We start from the raw sequence: 20,743 nt of genomic DNA, 5'->3' as shown, positions 1-20,743 counted from the left end.
ACAGAATAGAGAGCCCAGAAATAGACCCTCAACTCTATGGTCAACTACTCTTCTACAAAGCAGGAAAGAATGTCCAGTGGAAAAAAGACAGCCTCTTCAACAAATGGTGTTGGGAAAATTGGACAGCCACATGCAGAAAAATGAAATTGGACCATTTCCTTACACCACACAAGAAAATAGACTCAAAATGGATGAAGGACCTCAATGTGAGACAGGAATCCATCAAAATCCTCAAGGAGAACACAGGCAGCAACCTCTTCGACCTCAGCCACAGCAACATCTTCCTAGGAACAACGCCAAAGGCAAGGGAAGCAAGGGCAAACATGAACTATTGGGATTTCATCAAGATCAAAAGCTTTTGCACAGCAAAGAAAACAGTTAACAAAACCAAAAGACAACTGACAGAATGGGAGAAGATATTTGCAAACGACATATCAGATAAGGGCTAGTGTCCAAAATCTATAAAGAGCTTAGCAAACTCAACACCCGAAGAACAAATAATCCAATCAAGAAATAGGCAGAGGACATGAACAGACATTTCTGTAAGGAAGACATCCAGATGGCCAACAGACACATGAAAAAGTGCTCCACATCACTCGGCATCAGAGAAATACAAATCAAAACCACAATGAGATACCACCTCACACCAGTCAGAATGGCTAAAATTAACAAGTCAGGAAATGACAGATGCTGGTGAGGATGCAGAGAAAGGGAAACCCTCCTACACTGTTGGAGGGAATGCAAGCTGGTGCAACCACTCTAGAAAACTGCATGGAGGTTCCTCGAAAAGTTGAAAATAGAGCTACCCTATAACCCAGCAATTGCACTACTGGGTATTTACCCTAAAGATAAAAACGTAGTGATCTGAAGGGGCTCGTGTACCCGAATGTTTATAGCAGCAATGTCCACAATAGCCAAACTATGGAAACAACCTAGATGTCCATCAATAGATGAATGGATAAAGAAGATCTGGTGTATATCTACAATAGAATGCTATGCAGCCATCAAAAGAAATGAAACCTTGCCATTTGCGACAATGTGGATGGAAATAGAGGGTATTATGCTTAGCAAAATAAGTCAATTGGAAAAAGACAACAATCATATGATCTCCCTGATATGAGGAAGTGGAGATGCAACATGGGGGGTTTGGGGGATAGGAAAAGAATAAATGAAACAAGATGGGATTGGGAGGGAAACAAACCGTAAGAGACTCTTAATGTGGGCGCCTGGGTGGCTCAGTGGGTTAAGCCGCTGCCTTCGGCTCAGGTCATGATCTCAGGGTCCTGGGATGAGTCCCGCATCGGGCTCTCTTCTCCGCGGGGAGCCTGCTTCCTCCTCTCTCTCTCTGCCTGCCTCTCTGCCTACTTGTGATCTCTGTCTGTCAAATAAATAAATAAAATCTTTAAAAAAAAAAAAAAAAAGAGAGAGACTCTTAATGTCACAAAACAAACTGAGGGTTGCCGGGGGTAGGGAGAAGGTAGTGGGGTTATGGAGATTGGGGAGGGAATGTGCTATGGTGAGTGCTGTGAAGTGTGTAAACCTGGTGATTCACAGGCCTGTACCTCTGGGGCTAATAATATATGTTTATTAAAAAATTATTTTAAAAAACCAGGAGTTTAAATTTTGATTCAATCTCATAATACAAAGATGTCCAGGTTCCAATAAAAAGTCTCATCATGCAGTGCCTGGCTGGCTCAGTTGAGAGAGCGTGTGACCCTTGTTCTTGGGGTGGTGAGTTCAAACCCCACATTGGGCATGAAGATTACTTTTTTTAAAAAATTGTTACATATTAGAAAACAAAAGTCTCTCATCATACCAAGAACCAGGAAGATCCCAAACTGAATGAAAAAAGATAGTAGATGCTGATAACTGAAATGACAACACATCTCCAACAAGATCTCATCAAATTTATGGAACACTCCACCCGACAACAGCAGAGTAGACCTTCGTTTATGCTCCCATAGAACATACACCAAGACAGACCATAATCCAGACAAAAAGACAAATCTCGACCAATTTAAAAATGGAATAATACAGAATGTGTTCTCTGATTACCATGCACTCAAAATAGAAATCAACAATAGAAAGCTAGGAAAATCTTAAAATACTTCAAAACTAAACACACTTCTACATAATCCATGGGTCAGTGAGAAATTCCAAAGGAAAGACAATTTAAATGCATTGAACTGAATAAAAAAATGAAAACATCAAAATTTGTGGCACACAGCTAAGGCAGTGCTGAGAGAACATTCAAGCACTATATGCACACATTAAGAAAGAGGAAAAGCCTAAAATCAATCATCTTAAGCCCCACCTTAAGGACCTAGAAAAGGAAGAGCAAAGTAAACCCTAAGCAAGCATGAGTAAGGAAATAAAAATAAAAGGAACCAGAAAGCAATGTGAGAGAAATAAAGAAAAATCAGTGAAACAAAGAGGTAGTATTCTGAAAAACATCAATAAAATTGACAAACCACTAGCAAGACTAAGAAAGCAAACTACAAGGATCAGGAATGAAACACAGCATAGAGACTTTATAGATCCCAAAAAGATAATAAGGGAACACTACAAACTCCATATGCATAAATTTGACAACTCAGACAAAATCCTTGAAAAACACAAACTACCATAACTGATCCAGTGTGAAATAGATCATTTGAATAGTCCTATAATAATTAAGGAGAATTAATTCATTATTTGAGGCTCTCCTTTTCTCCCCCAAAAGAACTCTCAGGCCCAAATGGTTTCTCTGGAGAATTCTACCAAATGTTTAAAGAGGAAGTAACACTAATAATTCTACATAATTTCTTCCACAAAATAGGATGGAATACTTCCCAATTCATTTTATGAGTCTAGTATTACCATGAAACAGACAACCCCCCAACAAAAAAAAAGTACAGTCCAATAGCTCTCATGAATTTAACAAAGTATCAGCAAATAGATTTTATCAAATTATGGTAAGATTTATATACCATGCTCGAGTGGGATTTATTCCAGGCATGCCGATCTGGTTCAATATTAAAAAATCAATCCATGTAATCTACCATATTAACACTGCGAAGAAGAAAAACATGATCATATCAATTGATGGAATCATTAGACAAAACTCTATACTCATTCATGGTTTTTTGTTTTGTTTTGTTTTTTTACCATTCCTGGCTTTTGTTAAAAAAAATTCTCAGAGGGTGCCTGGGTGGCTCAGTGGGTTAAGTCGCTGCCTTCGGCTCAGGTCATGATCTCAGAGTCCTGGGATCGAGTCCCGCATCGGGCTCTCTGCTCGGCAGGGAGCCTGCTTCCCTCTCTCTCTCTCTCTGCCTGCCTCTCCATCTACTTGTGATTTCTCTCTGTCAAATAAATAAATAAAATCTTTAAAAAAAATTCTCAGAAAAATAGGAATATAAGGAAACTTCTTCAACTTGGCAAGAAAAACTACAAAATGTCTACAGTTAATATTATACTTAATGGTGAAAGTCTGAGTGCTTTTCTCCTAAGATCAGAACAAGGCAAGTATATCTTTTTTCATACCCTTCTTCTTCAAAATAATGCTAGCTGTTCTAGACAGTGCAAAAGGCAAGAAAAATGCAGACGAAAAAGAACAAATAAAACTGTCCCCATTTACTGATGACCTGATTGTCTAGAAAATCTCAAGGAATCTACAAAAAAACTAAAAATAAATTCACACCCACATGCCACATACATACACACAAACATACACACCACATGGACACCAAAATTAAAAATACAATACTCTTTAAAGTTGCTCAAAAATACGTAGGTATAACAAATAAAACAAAAGATTTACATGCTGAAAATTACACATTGATGAAAAAATCAAAGATCTAAATAAATGGAGAGACATACGATATTCATGGATCAAAAGACTCAATATAGTAAAGCTGTTACTTCCTTCCCAAGTACACATTCAGGTTTAATGTAATTACTATCAAATCCTAAACATTTTGTAAACATTTACAAGATTGTCATAAAATTTATGTGAAAGACAAAGGGACTAGCTTAAAGAATTTTAAAAAAGTATGAGAAATCAGTCTACCCAATTTTTAAATTATACAGTTAAAATAATCAATGCTGTGTATAACTATAGGTGGAGGGATAGACACATAGATTAGTAGAACAGGATACAGAGCTCAGGAACAGACTCATAAATATGCCCCCATTTTTTTTTTTTTTTTACAGTTACCAAAGCAGTTCAATGGAGGAAAGACAGCCTTTTCAACAAATGCTGGAGCAACTGGACAGCCGTAAGCACAAAAGGAAACAACCTACATCTAACACCTCATACCAAAATTAACTCAGAATGGCCATGGACCTAAAAATAAACTAAAACTATAAAACTTTTTTTTAATGGAAAATTTTCAAGATTTATGAAGAAACAGTTATTTCTGCTTCACTTAATGTGGGCCGTGGCTTCCTCCAAGTGATTAAGAGCCATCCCATCAGAATATTAACAGTATCTCTCGGGGCACTTGTCAGAATATTAAGTCCTGTATCATGGGAAGGGGCTTCCGTATCCATCTACTACTCACCCTTATGTCCCACCCTCTTTGGTGCAACACCCTCAGAATGAGGCCAGCCCCATGGGGCCTCCAGGCCTTCTTCCTAAGGAGGCACCCGGCGAAGCAGTGGGTACTCCTGCAGTCCCAAGGGATGCAGGAGAATGCAGGATTCAACATTTTTTAAAGCACCAACCCAGGGCCTCACTCCTTCCCAACAGACCTGCCAGATTTAAGAATTCAAACCTCACCAGAGTTTTCCCACTCTTAGAAGTAAATCCGGGTCCTTCTGAGGTTTTTGGGTCCTCTAGAGGCAAGAGACAAGTCTCTCCTTAAGCTGCCAAGGAGGGCCTCAATTGCACTGAGCCAGCGTGTCAGGGCCATACGAGCTCCACCTACCCCCAGTGATGGTGTCCCTCACTGCCAGCTGGCCAAGAGGTGATTCAGCTTTAAAATTCCAGTTCAGTCTTGCTGCCTCCAGCGGCTGCGGCAATGAGAGCAGCCGCTGCCCTGTCCACCTGACTGCAGTGGATGGTGGTGCAGAAGACAAAAAAGAGAAACACCACAGAGCCCCGTAACCTGAAGTCTCGCAGGCAACAACAGGCTGATCCACCGCCAGACTGTGGGCATGGCACCCACAGCCTACAGCAAAGGTATAGCAGTGGTCAGGAAGCCAAGATCCCAGATGGATCTTGGTGGCCAGAGAAGCCACCACCTCCTACATAGGGGCCACCATCAAGATCGCCTCAGGGCCCCCCTCAGCCCCATCAGACACAGGATCACGAGAACAAGTGCCACCCAGATCTGCACAAGGCTGCCAGAAGCCTGTGGTGATGAAGAGGATGTGCCTGCCCCACCGAGAGCTCCTGAGCACCTGCTCCCCGCCCTCCAACTCCAAAGCAATAAAAATGTCAACCATCTCAAATAAATATATAAATAAAATAAAATCTCAATTTAGAATCCGCTTTCCTCAGTAGTCTTGGCACCAATTCTTGCCAGGTGGAGTTCCCTGGGAAACATTCCTTGAGATGGAAATCTGAATAAAGGTTTAGGAAGGTGTATGTCAGGACCAACACATCTGTGAAAGCAAGAAGCCACAACATGGACAGAGGACCCTTCAGGGTTGTCCCCCACAGAGGCAAGGGAATCAGATCTCTGTACTCCCACACTGATCCTCAGGAACGGGCATGAACTTTGGTGATTTTTCAGTGGAGGACCCTAGAGGGGTCTCAGCTGAGACCCGTTACCCAGCAGTGTAGGCAGGAGAGAGAGCACAGGGGTGCTTCAGTCCAGGAGAGGGTGTTTGGATGGCACACCATAGCACCCACTACAGCACCTTTCCATTAAGTGTGAGGAATGCAATGGCTAGGACAGCTATAGACAACTCCTCTCCTTCGTGGTTCGGTGTAGGCGGGTCTCACAGTCTGTTGTTTTACTACTGGAAGGGTCATCAGCTGAGGGGAAAAAATGAGAAAGTGGCATATTCCAAACACTGCTATGACCTATTGAATACATGTGAGCAAGAATGCACTGGGCAGCTTGCCTGCCCCAAGGGGAGGACTACCTTTCCTTACACTCAGTAGATGTTCCCATAGCATCTTGTTCAAAATGATGTATAGAACAGTGAATTCATGAAACTCATGGAGCTGGAAATGACCCTGAGTGAGATATAGCAGGCATTCACATGTTAGCGGAATGAATGACTCAATTTCGTCCTCAACTACAGTTAGAAGGCAAGGTTAACTACCCAAAGGTATAATACTTCCACATTCCTGAACTGCCACCGATCCACATTTTGCTCGCCAAACTTAGTAATTCTAGGTATTTTTTTTCTAGCATGAAATACTAGAGTCACATTAGATTGGAAATTAGGAGAGTGCCATCTCCTCGACCACTCTGTCATCTGTGGGCAGGTTTCTTCAGCTATCACTAAGATCTAAGGCAATTTCCACTTGGAGAAATTCTATGGTTCAATCCTCTTTAGCATTTGGTTTTCTTTTCTCTAATCACAAAGTGTGGAAATGAAATATAGTAATCAACTGAGCCTCTTCCCATCCAGTTTTGTTCCCAGGTACTTGTTAATTGGACAATAATCAAACCTGCAACTATCAGGCAACTCCTGGCACTTTGTTCTCCCAGCCACCAGAGAGTCTCTCATCACTGTAATTCTCTAAGGAATCTGTGCTGTCACTTCTCTGCCCTCATGACCAAAGAATAGGGTACTTTGTAAAGTCCTGCTTCTGAAGGACCTCAGATTCCAGTCCATGTGGGGCCTGTGAGAGACAGAGTCAAAAGTGTGACTGTGGGACACCTGGGTGACTCAGTCAGTTAAGCATCTACCTTCAGCTCAGGTCATGATCCCAGAACTGATTCCAGAATTGAGTCCTACGTTGGACTCCTTGCTCAGTGGGGAGTCTGTTCCTCCTTTCTCTTTGCTTCTCCCTCTTTTTGTCCTTGCTCTGTCAAATAAATAAAATCTTTAAAAAAAGAAGGAGGGGGGGGAAGGGGAGGAGAAGAAAGAAGAAAGGAGAAGGAGAAGGAGAAGAAGAGAAGAAGAAGAAGAGGAAGAGGAAGAGGAAGAGGAGGAGGAGGAGGAGGAAGAGGAAGAGGAAGAGGAAGAGGAAGAGGAAGAGGAAGAAGAAGAAGAAGAAGAAGAAGAAGAAGAAGTGTGACTACTGAAGCACTGGGTTGCGCCCTGAAAAAGCTTTCTTGAGAAAGTTCTAAGTCTTCAGTCCTACACTCCAACATGTCAACTTGCATTGCATTGCACTTACTCCCTCCTCTCACCAGGGTGCCCACACGTGTGACCTCTCCTCAGGAACTGCTCCTGGCTCTGGGGAAATGACGTACTGAGTTCCGCTACTTCACTGAAATAGTAGATGCTATCTATGGCAGCCTACCAAGGGCCAGACATGGGTATGGATGTCAGGCTGTGCAATGCCAAGCCTCACAACAAAATCCACAGGGGACGTGTTATCGCCCTGTAGAAACAAAGAAACTCAGCCACCCAAGGGACCAACACGGATGGTTTTAGAATGCTGAGAATTTGTTTTTCAGCAAGCATTTAGGGTGAGGCAACTGTACACAAGGTACATTTGGTTCCTCTGGACTAAAGCTCAATTTTCCCAAGGATGGCCATATGCACCTGCCAACCAGCTCTTGGGGAGATGTTTTAACTCATCAAATGTCAGCATTCATAGAGTTTGGTCATGTCAATGATGCTCAAATGTAACATCCAGTAACACACTCCTCTTTTTATAGCTGTGAAAATAAGGCCCTAACAGACTGTATTAAACACAGAGATAAAACTGAGGGAAGTGGGACGCCTGGGTGGCTCAGTTGGTTAAGCAGCTGCCTTCGGCTCAGGTCATGATCCCAGCGTCTTGGGATCGAGTCCCATATCGGGCTCCTTGCTCCGCAGGGAGCCTGCTTCTCCGTCTGAGTCTGCCTTCCACTCTGTCTGCCTGTGCTCACTCTCGCTCACTCTCTCTGACAAATAAATAATATCTTAAAAAAAAAAAAAAACTGAGGGAAGAGTTCAGGAAGAACTTTCCTTGGAGGAAATGATAATTGCCCCTCAGAGCTGACAATGGGGAGACATAGTATCAGACAGGGGCCCACAGTCCCAATCCATTTGTCAGCATTCTGCTCCCACATTGGGAGACAGCCTGGCCATCTCCTTTGCATGCGCATCATACTTTGTATGTTTCTCTTACTTCACCTTTGAAATTGTATTGTAATTATCTATGTGCCTGTCTTCAGTCACTAGGCAGTGAGTTCCTTGAGGAAAGAGAATCTTATTTCCGACACTTTGCATTGTGGGTACCTAATGTCTAATAATATCTGTTGAATACATGAATGGGCAAGTAAGTGAATGAATCAACCTTGCAAGGTTTCCTTTTTCCCTCACTTTAAAGAAGGAAACATCTAGTGAGCTCTTGGAACAGGACTGCCAGAGACAAGGCACTGGATGTTGTAACTTCTGAAGCAACTTCCTTCTACAAGAATCTTTGAATCTGTGACTCCTTCCCCATTCCTAAGCCCTGTTTCTCTTCCCCTGCTGATGGTTTCACTCTGGCCTGAACAGGTAGTCTCCTGGGGCGGCTTCAGCTCTGTAGCCATGCCCAGGAGAGGGCAGTAGAGGCCTGTCTGGCTAGGAGAGCACCTCACTTTCTAAATGCTGCCCTTCTTCCTCGTGCCACCCTGTGCTACAACACTGGGGCAATCCTTACTGCGGGCCCCAAGAGCCACTGCCCCAACTGTGAGGAGGAGGAGCAGCTGACACAGGTCACTCTAGGTCACATGGAGGCACAGTTAGGCCAGCCTGTTGGTCCCCATTACCTCCAATATCAGGTCCTATCTGTGCAACATTTTTAAGAAGCTTCTAACATTTTTAGCCTGAAAGTAAATCAGATCTCAAGAGATGAAAAATGCCAGATCCCTGCCTGCTCAAGCAGCTCCCCTTCCAAAAGCCCATGAGTGACCCAACTCCCCCTTCAATCTACTGCCCTTCCTCCATCTCCTTCTACAACCATGCTCCTAGAAAGACCTGTGTATCCATACTACATCCCCATCTCACGACTAAGAAGTTCACTCAGTCCAACTCCCATTGACCCCACTGCAGTGATTCACACTAATTTCACCCACACCCCACTTACAAACCCAGCAGACACCTTTGGGTCTAAATCTATCACTTCTGTGTTAGTGAATGATCCCATCATATATGTCTCCCTTTGCCCCTGCAAGAAACCTCAAAGTCATTATATCTCTCCCCCATTCAAACCACAATCCTGCCTGCTCTCCTCCCAAATATGAGACCCCATCTCCTGTCCCCATGCCCCTGCACAGATTGGGCCCAGGCGCATGGCTCAGCCTTCACTCAGCAAGGGTACTCTGGGCAGCTGTTGGTGCCAGGCCACCAGTGACCAACACAGCTGGCCAGGCCAGCTCTTGCCACAGCTCAGAGTCCAGATACGGTCACAGGAAAACAAGCAAACAAGATCACATCAGACACCGACAGGTATTGTGAAAAAGACAGAATGCTATAAGAGAAGATGGCAGAGGCGGGGCGTGGATATTTAAATTAAATATTAAAAATGTCTGGAACTCTAGGAAAGGACTCCGAGAAAGTGACAAGAAGCTCTCTATGGCACTGTTGGCTGGCTAAATACTCATCTTCCCAGCCTCCCTTAAAGGCGGCCATGCACACAGTTCTGGCCAATGAGGTGTTAGTGGGAGTTGGCAGAGGTAGAGGGGTTTACTGGGGGAAGACCTGCTTTCCAGAAAAGAAAGACAAGTATCGCTGCTACAGTCCCTTCCTGCTCAGCCTTCGACCACAAGGGAAAAGGAACAAACCGCAGAGGCAGGCCCTAAACTGACACTACAGACTTGCCGTTTGAGAAAAGTAAGTCCTGCTCCCTTAGCAAGAAAGAGGCTTCCTTTCAGACCAGAGCATCCTAGCTGGGCCCCCTAGCCCTGTGAAGACCTGGGGAAGAACAATGCAGGCAGAGTTCAAAGACCCTAACTCCGGAACTCTGAACTCCGCTGTCTGAGGAAGGGAGAAAAGACCTGTGTGTCTGGAACACAGGCAGGTGGGAGGCAGGGGGCAGAAAACATCTGAGAAATGGAGGGGGTCTTGCAAAGCTCTGAGGCCCCTAGAAAGCCATCTGGATTTAAGTGCCTTGGAAGACCATGGAACGGTTTTTGGCAGAGGAGTGACATACTCTGATTTAGGTTCCTTCCTTCCTTTCTTTCTTTTTCTTTCTTGTTTAAAAGATTTATTTACTGGAGAGAGCAAAAGGGGCACACCAATTGGGGGAGGGGAAGGAGAGAATCTTCTAGCAGACTCCCGGCCAAGGGTGGAGCCCGACACAGACACAGCCCATCCCAGGACCTGTAAGATCACGAACTGAGCCAAAACCCAGAGTTGGGACACAACCGACCAAGCCACCCAGGCACCCCTCCGGTTTAGGTTTTTTTTTTTTTTTTTAGATTTTATTTATTAATTTGACAGAGAGAAATCACAAGTAGACAGAGAGGCAGCCAGAGAGAGACAGAGAGGGAAGCAGGCTCCCTGCTGAGCAGAGAGCCTGATGCGGGACTCGATCCCAGGACCCCGAGCCAAAGGCAGCGGCTTAACCCACTGAGCCACCCAGGCGCCCCCGGTTTAGGTTTCTTAAAAGATCATTCTTTGGGGGGAATGGCAGGGACAGGCAGGGGCAGGTAGAAGGAACTGGTGAGCATGGACACTGCTTTGGGGCTAACCCAACAGCAATTCCCACTCTTCTCTGGACACTGCCTTCTCTAGAAGCTAGAGTTAAATGTTCCTTTTCCCCATCCCTGGAGCACTTGGGTGGACCCCAAGTCTGTCCTGTGAGATGCAGGTGGAGAGAACATTTGGGGAAACTTGGCTTTCCCAACAAAAAGGGACAGACTCGGCTGGTGCAGCTCTGCCACCTTCTCCCCACTGGAGAACAGAAGCAGCCCCTCGCAATAGTGCAGCCACAGGCTACAGCTGGCTGAGTGGAAGGGATGGAAGCCTGGTCTGGGTCCTTGTGTTCACCACTGAACCTCTGAATCTTGCCTATAGCCAGACACACTATTGGGTGAGAAAAACAACCCTCTATTTGCGTCAGCCGCCATAAACTGGGTTTTCTGTTCCCAGGTGCAGTGGGCTCTCCGCTGACAGCGGGCCGGCCTGGGCACAGGCCTGCTAAGATGGGAGTGCAGAGGGGCCTTGCAGAGGGGCCGGGAGAGACGGGTCTTTCCACATCTAGTCGGAGCTTCCTCTAGTTTATCTTCCACACTCTGACACTTTCTAAATCTCTTCATGAACTCTTCTTGGCTTAAAAGTTTTTGCTGGCTCTCTGTTGCCCAGATGGTGAAGATCAGCCTCTTGGGTCTCATGTGTGATGCCCCTTGTGGCGGGTCCATCTTCCTCCTGTTGGGTCTCTCATCCCTGCGTTGTTCTCACCTCCAGTCAGACCCTCCTATGAACACTGCCCACGTGCCAGCCACTGTCCCTTCTTTATTCCTAACCCAGCAGCCCCAGGAGCTGCTAATTACATGCCTCAGTTTCTAGACTGAGAAACCTGACCTCAAGAAAGTTAAGCAGCTTTGCCAAGGCTGCACAACTGGTAAGTGGTGGGTCAGGATTAAACTCTTGGTGTGCTTTCAAAACAAACGAGAAATGTATTTTTTCTCACTTGTCAGGAAGTCTGAAGGCAGGTGTTTACTCGGTTGTTCAAGTGCTCAAAGATGCCACCAGGCCCTCAGTCTTTTGATCTTTGTTCCCTACCACTCTGGAGGACTGGCTCAGCCACCGTACTTGTCCCTTCATGGCCTTACTACAACCACTCAGCTCTAGACCTCACTTTCAGGCTCAAAACAGGAAGAAAGGTGGGAAAAGGGAAGGTTCCAAGCTTTCCTAGAAACCCACAGTGCACCTTGACCCGCGTTGCCCCTTGCTGCAAGGCAGGCTGGGAAACCAGGGAATGTGATTGCCATGCTTGGCTCAGGATAAATACCATCTACCACTTGGGGCTGAGCCCACTGCTGCCCTCAACAAAGCTGGGGTATGGTCAGCAGGGAAGAAAGGGATAAGAAGGATGAGCAGGGGACATGCAGGGTCTGCTACCACCTCCCTGCTCAGCAAAGTGGAGAACCTACAGTACCCTGGCCCCCCATGCCACCCTCCACATCCCTCTGGCAAACCCTTCCCCACCCATCCCATGCCAGTTTCTCTGGGGCCGTCCTCACTCCTGCAGGTAGAGCCGGTAGCCTTTCTTCCTCCTCCTCTAGATGTACCTACACCCATCACAGCTCTGTGACTTTATAAGTCTTGGTAGCGGCTGATGCAACATGATTGCTTGCTCCATTACACAAGCATTCATTCCCTCCACAGACGCTTACTGAGCACTTACTACATGCCAGACATAAGCCCGGTTATGGTCCCTGTTCTGATGGTGCTTTCCATCTACAAGGTGAGCTATCCGAACAGTTCACGCTTGGGGAGAAAGGTACACATCTCCTCCCAGACCATCAAGCAGCTCGTGGCAGGATGACCTCTGCACCTGACCCTCTGGACCCAGTGTGTGATGTCAAACAGAGCAGATGCTCTAGGACCACGTGCTAAATGCAAGCTTTCCTTGGCTTTGAAATATATTCTAATTGAAATGCATTTCTTATTTCTTCCAGGAACCTTCCAAGAATGAACCACTGTCCTCCTGTGGTATCATGCACATGAGCATCTGGAAAACACTGCCCTCTCCCCACCTTGACGCAGGCCTCCCTTCCTGGGAAAGCTTTCGAGAGAGTCTAATTTAACACTTCACATCAGAGGTCCTTACTACACGTGGGTTTTCTGCTGACGGCTTCATCTTGATTTTCTAAGCAGGGGTAGCTCACTGCCAGAGCCATAGCTGCTGAAGTGTGACTCTGAAAGCACTTGAAAAACTCTTCAGGTTCCTGCTGCATAGCTTATTAGGCATCGCTTTACTAGTCCTCTCCATGCCCGGCTCTGTGGCCCTTCCACCATGGAGGGGCTGGTAGCTGGGGACAAGATGGACAGAGACAAGGGGCAGAGAGAGAAAGCACAGCCCCTGCTTTGGGCTGTGCCTCCGTTGCCTTAGTGATGTAGACCGGAGACACCCAGGTGAGAGGTCCTTCACACAGTGGGTTGTGGAGACCAGAGAGGTAGGGCACAAGCACAGAAGACATTCATGCCTTCCAGGCCTGGAAAGGATGTCAAAGACCAACTGGCCCCCTCCCCTGCCTGTTAGCTGCAAACAACAGATGGGCAGCTTGTTGGTAAAAATCCTCATGAACAAAGTCCACCACTTCTGAGTCACCTGTTAGATTTATAATTCACAAGATGCAGGACCCCAAATGGGTTTTCCTTGTCCAGTCTCATTTTCTCGCGGTCCCTCCAGCCCCATTGCTTTTATCGCTGATAGAAAAGTTAAACCTTGTACACACCATACGGTAAATGGGAGGGAAGATGGGGGTGGGGGGGACACCATGCTAAAACGTGGACTCAGCCTCAGGGCCGCCCCGATCAGCTGTGGGCCTCTTGGAGTCCCCGCCCCTGTTCTCTCCACCAGCCTCAGCTCGGGGAGCAAGTGGCCTGGAGGGTCAAGGAGGACACAGTGTGAGGCAGAAGCGGGGGCAGCCTGCTGCCCTAGTGGAGGCCCGCAGGCTGCGGTAGACGGAGAGACGGCCCTGCTGCCCAGCAGGTCCAAGGAGGGGTGCCGCAGCCCTCCCGACTGGATGGCATCCTCTTCTGAGTGAAACACAGCAGAGAGATTAGAAAGGTCTGTTTTTAATGAATATCTTTAAAAGCCTTTGCAACAGCAGATATGGCCCAAGGTAGCTTGGGACCCCACTCTGATGGCAACAGGGCTCCCTTGCTTCCGGGTGACCCTGCAAAATACAAACGGTGTGGTGACACCAGGAACGTGGCTTCCAACCTGCAAAATTCTTTCAGAAATCATCCTGCCTGAAAAATGGGAGACAACCCTCCTGGGCAGAGCCTGGTTTGAAAAGAACGGGTAACAGGAAAGTCCCTCGTCCAAGGTGCTGCGAAGGAAACTGTTCCCGCCCCTTCCAGAAGCAATGGGAACCCTCTCTGCTCCCCGCACCAGCGACAGAAGGAAAAGGCCATCTGCGAGAGTGCACGCTATTCCAGTATTCCACAGTCTGACAGTGGGGTCTGGATACCAGTGGGTCCCACCCCCGTCTCCCTGCCACTCCTCACTCCTCACTCCCACACAGTTCCGCTTCCACTCTCCGACTCCATTCCACCAGGCTCTGAAGACAGATGTCTCTTCCTGCCATGGACATGCCAGACAAACCCTGGGCCACTCTTCACAGCCCCTAATTCCCCAAAATAGTGTCAAGAAAACGAAACACTTTTGCATGAAACTTCTCTGCCGCTTCTCCCTCTGGTTTCCTTCACACTCTGGGCCGAGAAGCCCAGACTTTATTTTGACAAGAGCAAAGCAGCCTCTGTCTGTAAGCGAGGTTAACACCCACCCTGAGGCTGGATTCTTCCTGGTCTCTCTCAACAGCTGAGCATCCTGATTCTGCTAATTAAGCCGCTTTCTTCTCCTTAATTAGTTGCATGTGAATCTTGTTGGGAAGTCTTGGATCCGTGAAATAGTCTGGGATGAGAATCGAAAAGAAGAAATTATCTAAACCCAAGGGGAGAAGGCGGGGAGGGAGTCCGCTCACTCGGCTCAAAAGCAAGGCTGGCTCAGCCTCAGCAGGCCTGTTCCTGGCGGCCCTGCTTTCCAACAAGTAACAGAAGTCACAGCAGATCCCGTGGTCCCCATCTCCGCCCGGAGTAGTGCTGAGCCTGCCAGCTCCCGCCTGCCCGGGAGGGGCTGACACAGAATGGCTCCGGGCCCGGCCACACCAGCCGGCAGCTCATCAGCTTGCTGACGCACGGGGAGCCATCAGAGGGCTGAGGGATCTCTGGGTTTGCTGCTCCCGGCCCATCCTGGGGCCCAAAAAAATGCCAAGTGTTATTCTCGTCTCAGCTCAGCTTGCCAGCTTGTCTCTGAGCTCTCACGCCCTCTCCTCTCTGAGAATATCCTCTCAGAGGAGAGCCAGACTCTCACACGATGACGACAGAGGATGGTTTTCATACACCCGGCATAATGTGAATCAGAGGCAGCATCTGCTGGAGCTGCAAAGACGCACCAGATTCAGTTAGAAACGGTGTGCCCCCGTCACCAGCTCCCTGGGCTAACAGGCCCCAAGAAAGCCTCCCATCCGGCCCTTCCCTCTGAATACCAGTGACCTGAAGCCAGTTGGGGCAGTGGAACCCATTAAGATCACCTGGGGACCTTTACAACCATGGGGCTGCCCCCCTCACCCTGAGCTAATTAAATACCAACCTCTGGGGTGGGCCCAGGCTTCAGCATTTCTTAAAAACTCCCCAGGTGATTCTAATGTGCGGCCAGGGTGGGGAACCCCACTTCAGGAGTCCCAGGGAGAAGAGCTGCCCCTCTGCTCCTTTGGGAATCTCAAAATCCTTAATCCTCACCATAAAGAAGCTCTGCCTCATTTCTTATCTGTCCTCATTTGGAGGAAATGACAATGGTGGAAAGAGCCTTCTGAAAAGAGCTCCCCAGGGCCACATCAAGTGAAGACGTACCCCCAAACTCTGTAGGGAGAATCGTGGGCTTGTCCAAGTCTAAATTTGCAATAATACTCCTCGGCCTGGTTTCTCAAAAACCCAAAACAGACATTGCCTTACTCACCTGCAGAAAATTCTTGGATGCTGTCTGGTCTTTTCAAAAACATTTCTCTGGAAGACATGAAGAGATAAGCGTAGGAATAAAGCAGGCTTGAAGGCAGACTGCGCTCAGCCTCGGCAGCGGGTCCCACCTTTCAGGGAGCAGAGTGACCCATGACACACCCGTCTGGGAGTCAATAAGCCAGAGAACGCCTGACAAAGACCCTTCCATTTGTGATTTCCCTCTGATCAAGTTCTGAGGCAAGGAGCAGCAATTATAAATGCCACTAAGCTCAGCTCACAAGACAGCTGTGTCCCAGCCAGGTGAAGCTTGTCACTCATTCATCAAATATGTTCACAGAACCAGATCCCAAGCCAGGCATAGGTGGTGGAGATGAAGGACATGCTGCCTAGTCCTTGAGGGGCTTGTGTGTGGTGGGGCATATATACAACGCCACAGCCTGGTGACTATGTTTAACAGTGAGTAACCATAGGAGTTATGGGGCAGGCAGCGATGCAATCAAAGTGGAGAGGATGGACGGCGGGTCTCCAAGCAACACTCACAAGGCCTCAGCACTGGGGCCGCTGGACGGGAATATGCCTTATTTCACATAGAGCTTTATGGTTCATAAAGAACGTTCACAAATCTTATCTCACTTTACAACAGCCCTGCAAAACAGTAATGGCCATGCCGCATTTAAATGAAGAAATATATAATGCATATATAATGAAGAAATCAATCTTTCAAAGGGTTAATCATTTGCCCAAGTTCACAAAGAGAGGAAACAAAGGGCAGAGAGCTCAGGTCTGGTGGTTCCAAGGCCCGTGCTCTTTACAACACATCCTCCTGGCCATGGCCACCCTGCCCCCTGGAAGAAGGCCTCGCCTGCCCACAAAGCCCCTGCTTCCCAAGCTGTAAGGACTTGGCTTCCCTTCTCCTTGAATTCCATCTGATAATTATTGCACACAAATTTTGTGTAAGTAACTATACTAGATATGAAGGATTGCTTTTTTTAAAAAAGAGAAAATACAGCATCATCTCAAAGAAATGAGTCAAGTAAAAGAGAATGGGTAAGTTCCCAAATGTCTGAAAGGCCAAGCACCCTGCAGGAAGGGCTGTATGAGGGTGTTAATAGTCTGCTGTGGACAGCGAGAAAGGTTACAGAGAACAGGGCCCCAGGAAGCTTCACATAGCACATGGCACCCCTTGTGGTGCAGTCGGGATTTCAGATGACAGGACAAGGGCATCCCAGACCCAGAGAAGCAGCAAGAGAAATGAAAGGAAAGAGTCCATATCCTCTAGATGGTGAACTCCTCAAGAGCAGGAACTGGAGGGGCGCCTGGGTGGCTCAATCGTTAGGTGTCTGCCTTTGGCTCAGGTCATGATCCCTGGGTCCCGGGATCGAGCTCTGTACTGGGCTCCCTGCTTGGCAGGAAGCTTGCTTCTCCCTCTTCCACTCCCCTTGTGTTCCATCTCTGGCTATTTCTCTCTATCAAATAAATAAATAAAATCTTTAAAGAAAAAAAAAGAGTAGGAACAGAAGTCCCCACCTTTGTATCTCCAGGATCCAGAAGTGTCAGTGCCCCCCCCCCCCCACGGCGTCAGTGGGGAGGTCAGTGGAATGATCAGAGGTTCCATCTGGTGGGGACGGCAGGCAGGCACAGAGAGTAGTTGGGAGCAAAGGGGCCCTATTATGGAGAGCCTGGAAGGCCAGGGAGAGACAATTATACTCAGTTGAAAAGACAAGGCGGGGGGCGCTTGGGTGGCTCAGTGGGTTAAAGCCTCTGCCTTCAGCTCAGGTCATGATCTCAAGGTCCTGGGATTGAGTCCCGCATCAGGCTCTCTCCCTCCACCACCCTCTCTCTCTGCCTGCCTCTCTGCTTACTTATAAATAAAATATTTTTTAAAAAAAGACAAGGGGAATGAGTGCGTACAGCTCAGACTAGTCACACAGCAGGACATACGCAGCAGTGAGAATGGGGCATCTATGAGACACAGTTGAGCAACATGCAAGTCAGACACAAGTGAGCACGTACTGTAGAATTCCACTTACATAAACTGCAAAAAGGCACAACAAATCTGTGCTACGAGAAGTCAAGATACTGGAGTGCCTGGGTGGCTCAGTGGGTTGAGCCTCTGCCTTTGGCTCAGGTCATGATCTCAGGGTCCTAGGATGGAGCCCCCGCATCATCAGGCTCTCTGCTCAGCAGGGAGTCTGCTTCTCTCTCTCTCTCAGCCTGCCTCTCTGCCTACTTGTGATCTCTCTCTCTCTCTCTGTATCAAATAAATAAAAAATAAATAAATAAAAAGAAGTCAGAATACTGGCTACCTTTTTGGGGGAAGTGCTTGGAAGGGTCTCAGCAGGTCCAAGATGCTAGTCAGGTTCTATTTCTTGGTCTGGATCCCACTACCATGTGTATTCTCATCCTGTGAAAGTTCACCCAGTTTAGGATATGCCACTTTTCATTATACTTCAATGGAATGTTAAAAAAAAGTTGGGGGTATGGGGCAATGTTGTGGAGCCACTGCAGATTTTTCCAGCCAAGGAATGACATAACCAGTGTTAAATTTGGGGTAGATTCATCTGCCTGGCTACTTACAAAAATATCTAATAAAGCTTTTCTACAGTTTCACACTTTGCTATCCTATCTCCAGCCTAAAATCCTAGATCTCCGGGTGCCTAAAATAAGTTAGATCCCTCTTCTGTCTGTTCTTCAGGTCCAAAACTCAAGGTATTAAGAGTTCCATACACTGTATGGACAAGTACACCCTGAAGAGCAGTGACTGCATCACCATAAGTCATCATGATCTGGAAAACCCAAGTGGGGAGCTCGCTTCCCAACAAAAACACTTTGGAGCTTCTCGTGGGTTGGAGTGAGTCTAGAGCAGAGAGACCTGCAGAAGACGGGAGGGCAGGTACGCTGCCCAGGATTCTGTTCCCTTTTCTCCCTTCCTCTTTTCTCAAGGTGAAGACCATCTGAAGTATCCAGTACAGATAGGGGCTGATTCTGGTTCATCCCAGTATCTTCCAAAGGCAGTAATAGTAAGACCACAAACAACAAAAGCAAACCCCTAAACTTTAAACACTTCTTCTCTCCCTCCCACCTCCATCTCAGAAAGAGAAAGGCCTAAAAGGAGCCAGGAGCATTTCCTGTAGGTAACTTCAGGGACAGCAAAGGGAAGAGCCAGGTGGCCTACCCGGTTCAGGAGGTGGGGATGGTGAGGAAGGGAAGGGGCTGTTCTGGCACGAGCCAGGCACAGACACCCAGTTCCTCCTGGAAACTTCCTGGATGGAGAAGCTGGCCCATCCCTGACTTATAACTAAAAACAGCACCCTCTTCATTCACCATCTCACACCACCACCACCCGTTCCTTGTATTTGTTAACAATGCAAATGGTGACTTAATTCAGGCTTTAAACATCTGTATCTCCAACCTTCCTGCTGGAATCATTCCTAACTTGGGACTGCAAGGTCCCCAGGATAGGAATGAAGCTAACCTTCATTTCCCTTTAGAAGAAAAAGTGCAGAAAATGATGGCCTGATTCCCATGACTGACACTGACTAAAGACCCCTAAACTATCTTTTGCCTTAAGTCTTACCCCTGGGTCAAATAAAACCAAGCTTCACAGAGAAGCTTTTCCCTTTCTCCATCCCCTACCTGGTCTGTGAGACTCTGCTGCCACTGGAGAAATGATTAGGATATGAAGAACAGTGAGATTCAGGAAAGACGAAAGAGCCTGGAAAAAAAGACACCGCTCCAGGTCAACTTTTAAGAAGACGAAGAAGAGGGGCGCCTGGGTGGCTCAGTGGGTTAAAGCCTCTGCCTTCGGCTCAGCTCATGATCCCAGGGTCCTGGGCATCAGGCTCTCTGCTCAGCAGGGAGCCTGCTTCCTCCTCTCTCTCTGTCTGCCTCTCTGCCTACTTGTGATCTCTGTCAAATAAATAAATAAAATATATTAAAAAAAAAAAAGAAGAAGAAGAAGAAGAAGATGAAGAAGAGCCGCACCTCTGGTTCCCCAGCTCCTGTGAGCTTTCAACCCAACACAGCGGTTTGGATCCTGGTTCCGCATCTTGGGGAAGGTACTTCACCTCTCCAGCTGCAGAATGGAAGTGATGATAACCTGTTTTGCAGTTGCTGGGAGGATCAGTACAAGTACCAAGATGGCATCCAGTGTGCAGGTACAGGGTGGGGTGGGGTGGGGGGACGCAAACATGGCTGCCCCAACTAGGGGTTTTGGTCCAGGGACAGAAACAGAAGACAGACAATGAGATTCCAATTCAGTGTGATAAAGGCTAATGTAAGAAACCAACACAGTGCATGGAAATGGAAGCCATTATTATTATTATGATTTAAACCTTGTCTACAGTCAAACAGTATTTGAGACAGCTCTATTGTTTTCATCTGTTGTTGCGCCAAGACTTTTTTTTTTTTTTTGACAGTTCTTTGCCCTTCATCCCATTAGAATTTTCCACCCAAACAAATGTCCTGCTGAAGGGCAATGTAGGGAAAAGAAAAACATGCTCCAGGATATGGTGGAAAATAGTCTCTTCCCCAAGACGTACAGGGGAATAGCTTCCAACCACTGGTCTTTCCACAACAAGGCTCTTAGGGAGAAAAGGGCCAGACATCTGAACGTTTTTTTAAGTTCTAGTGATCTTGTTAAGCTCCTCTGATGGAGAAATAGTGTTCTACACCCAGTGGCTGCCTGCTGAATTTCTCAATGCGAAATTACCTCTTCCAAGTGTCAGAAGATATATATTTATCCTTCCAGATAAAATGACTATTAATATTTTTTAGAATTTAGAGATAACTTAAGAAAACCTCTAGGGGGTGCCTGGGTGGCTCAGTGGGTTAAGCTGCTGCCTTCCGCTCGGGTCATGATCTCAGGGTCCTGGGATGGAGCCCTGCATCGGGCTCTCTGCTCAGCAGGGAGCCTGCTTCCTCCTCTCTCTCTCTGCCTGCCTCTCTGCCTACTTGTGATCTCTCTCTATCA

At 47.1% G+C, this 20,743-nt stretch overlaps 1 protein-coding gene across 3 annotated transcripts in view; it reads right to left on the bottom strand.

Annotated features, from left to right (window-relative positions):
- Positions 1-13,807: 13,807 nt before the first annotated feature.
- Positions 13,808-20,743, bottom strand: part of RIIAD1 (regulatory subunit of type II PKA R-subunit domain containing 1) — an 8,099-nt gene continuing 1,163 nt past the window's right edge. The window contains exons 3-5 of one of the 3 annotated variants that reach the window (XR_009399453.1): positions 15,773-15,819; positions 14,541-14,668; positions 13,808-13,928 (exon numbers count right to left, since the gene is read on the bottom strand). Coding sequence is in view for 2 of the 3 variants with exons in the window: in XM_059374548.1 (XP_059230531.1) it covers positions 15,032-15,195; positions 15,773-15,819 (211 nt within the window). In the remaining variant the exon portion in view is untranslated. Of the gene's footprint in view, positions 15,196-15,772; positions 15,820-20,743 lie in introns of all 3 variants that reach the window. The other 2 variants (XM_059374548.1, XM_059374549.1) reach the window with 2 other exon arrangements.

This window comes from Mustela nigripes, chromosome 14, assembly GCF_022355385.1.
Source record: "Mustela nigripes isolate SB6536 chromosome 14, MUSNIG.SB6536, whole genome shotgun sequence".
Lineage (NCBI taxonomy): Eukaryota > Metazoa > Chordata > Mammalia > Carnivora > Mustelidae > Mustela > Mustela nigripes.
The sequence above is the reverse complement of the archived record's forward strand: the minus strand, read 5'-3'. Positions and strand labels throughout refer to the sequence as shown.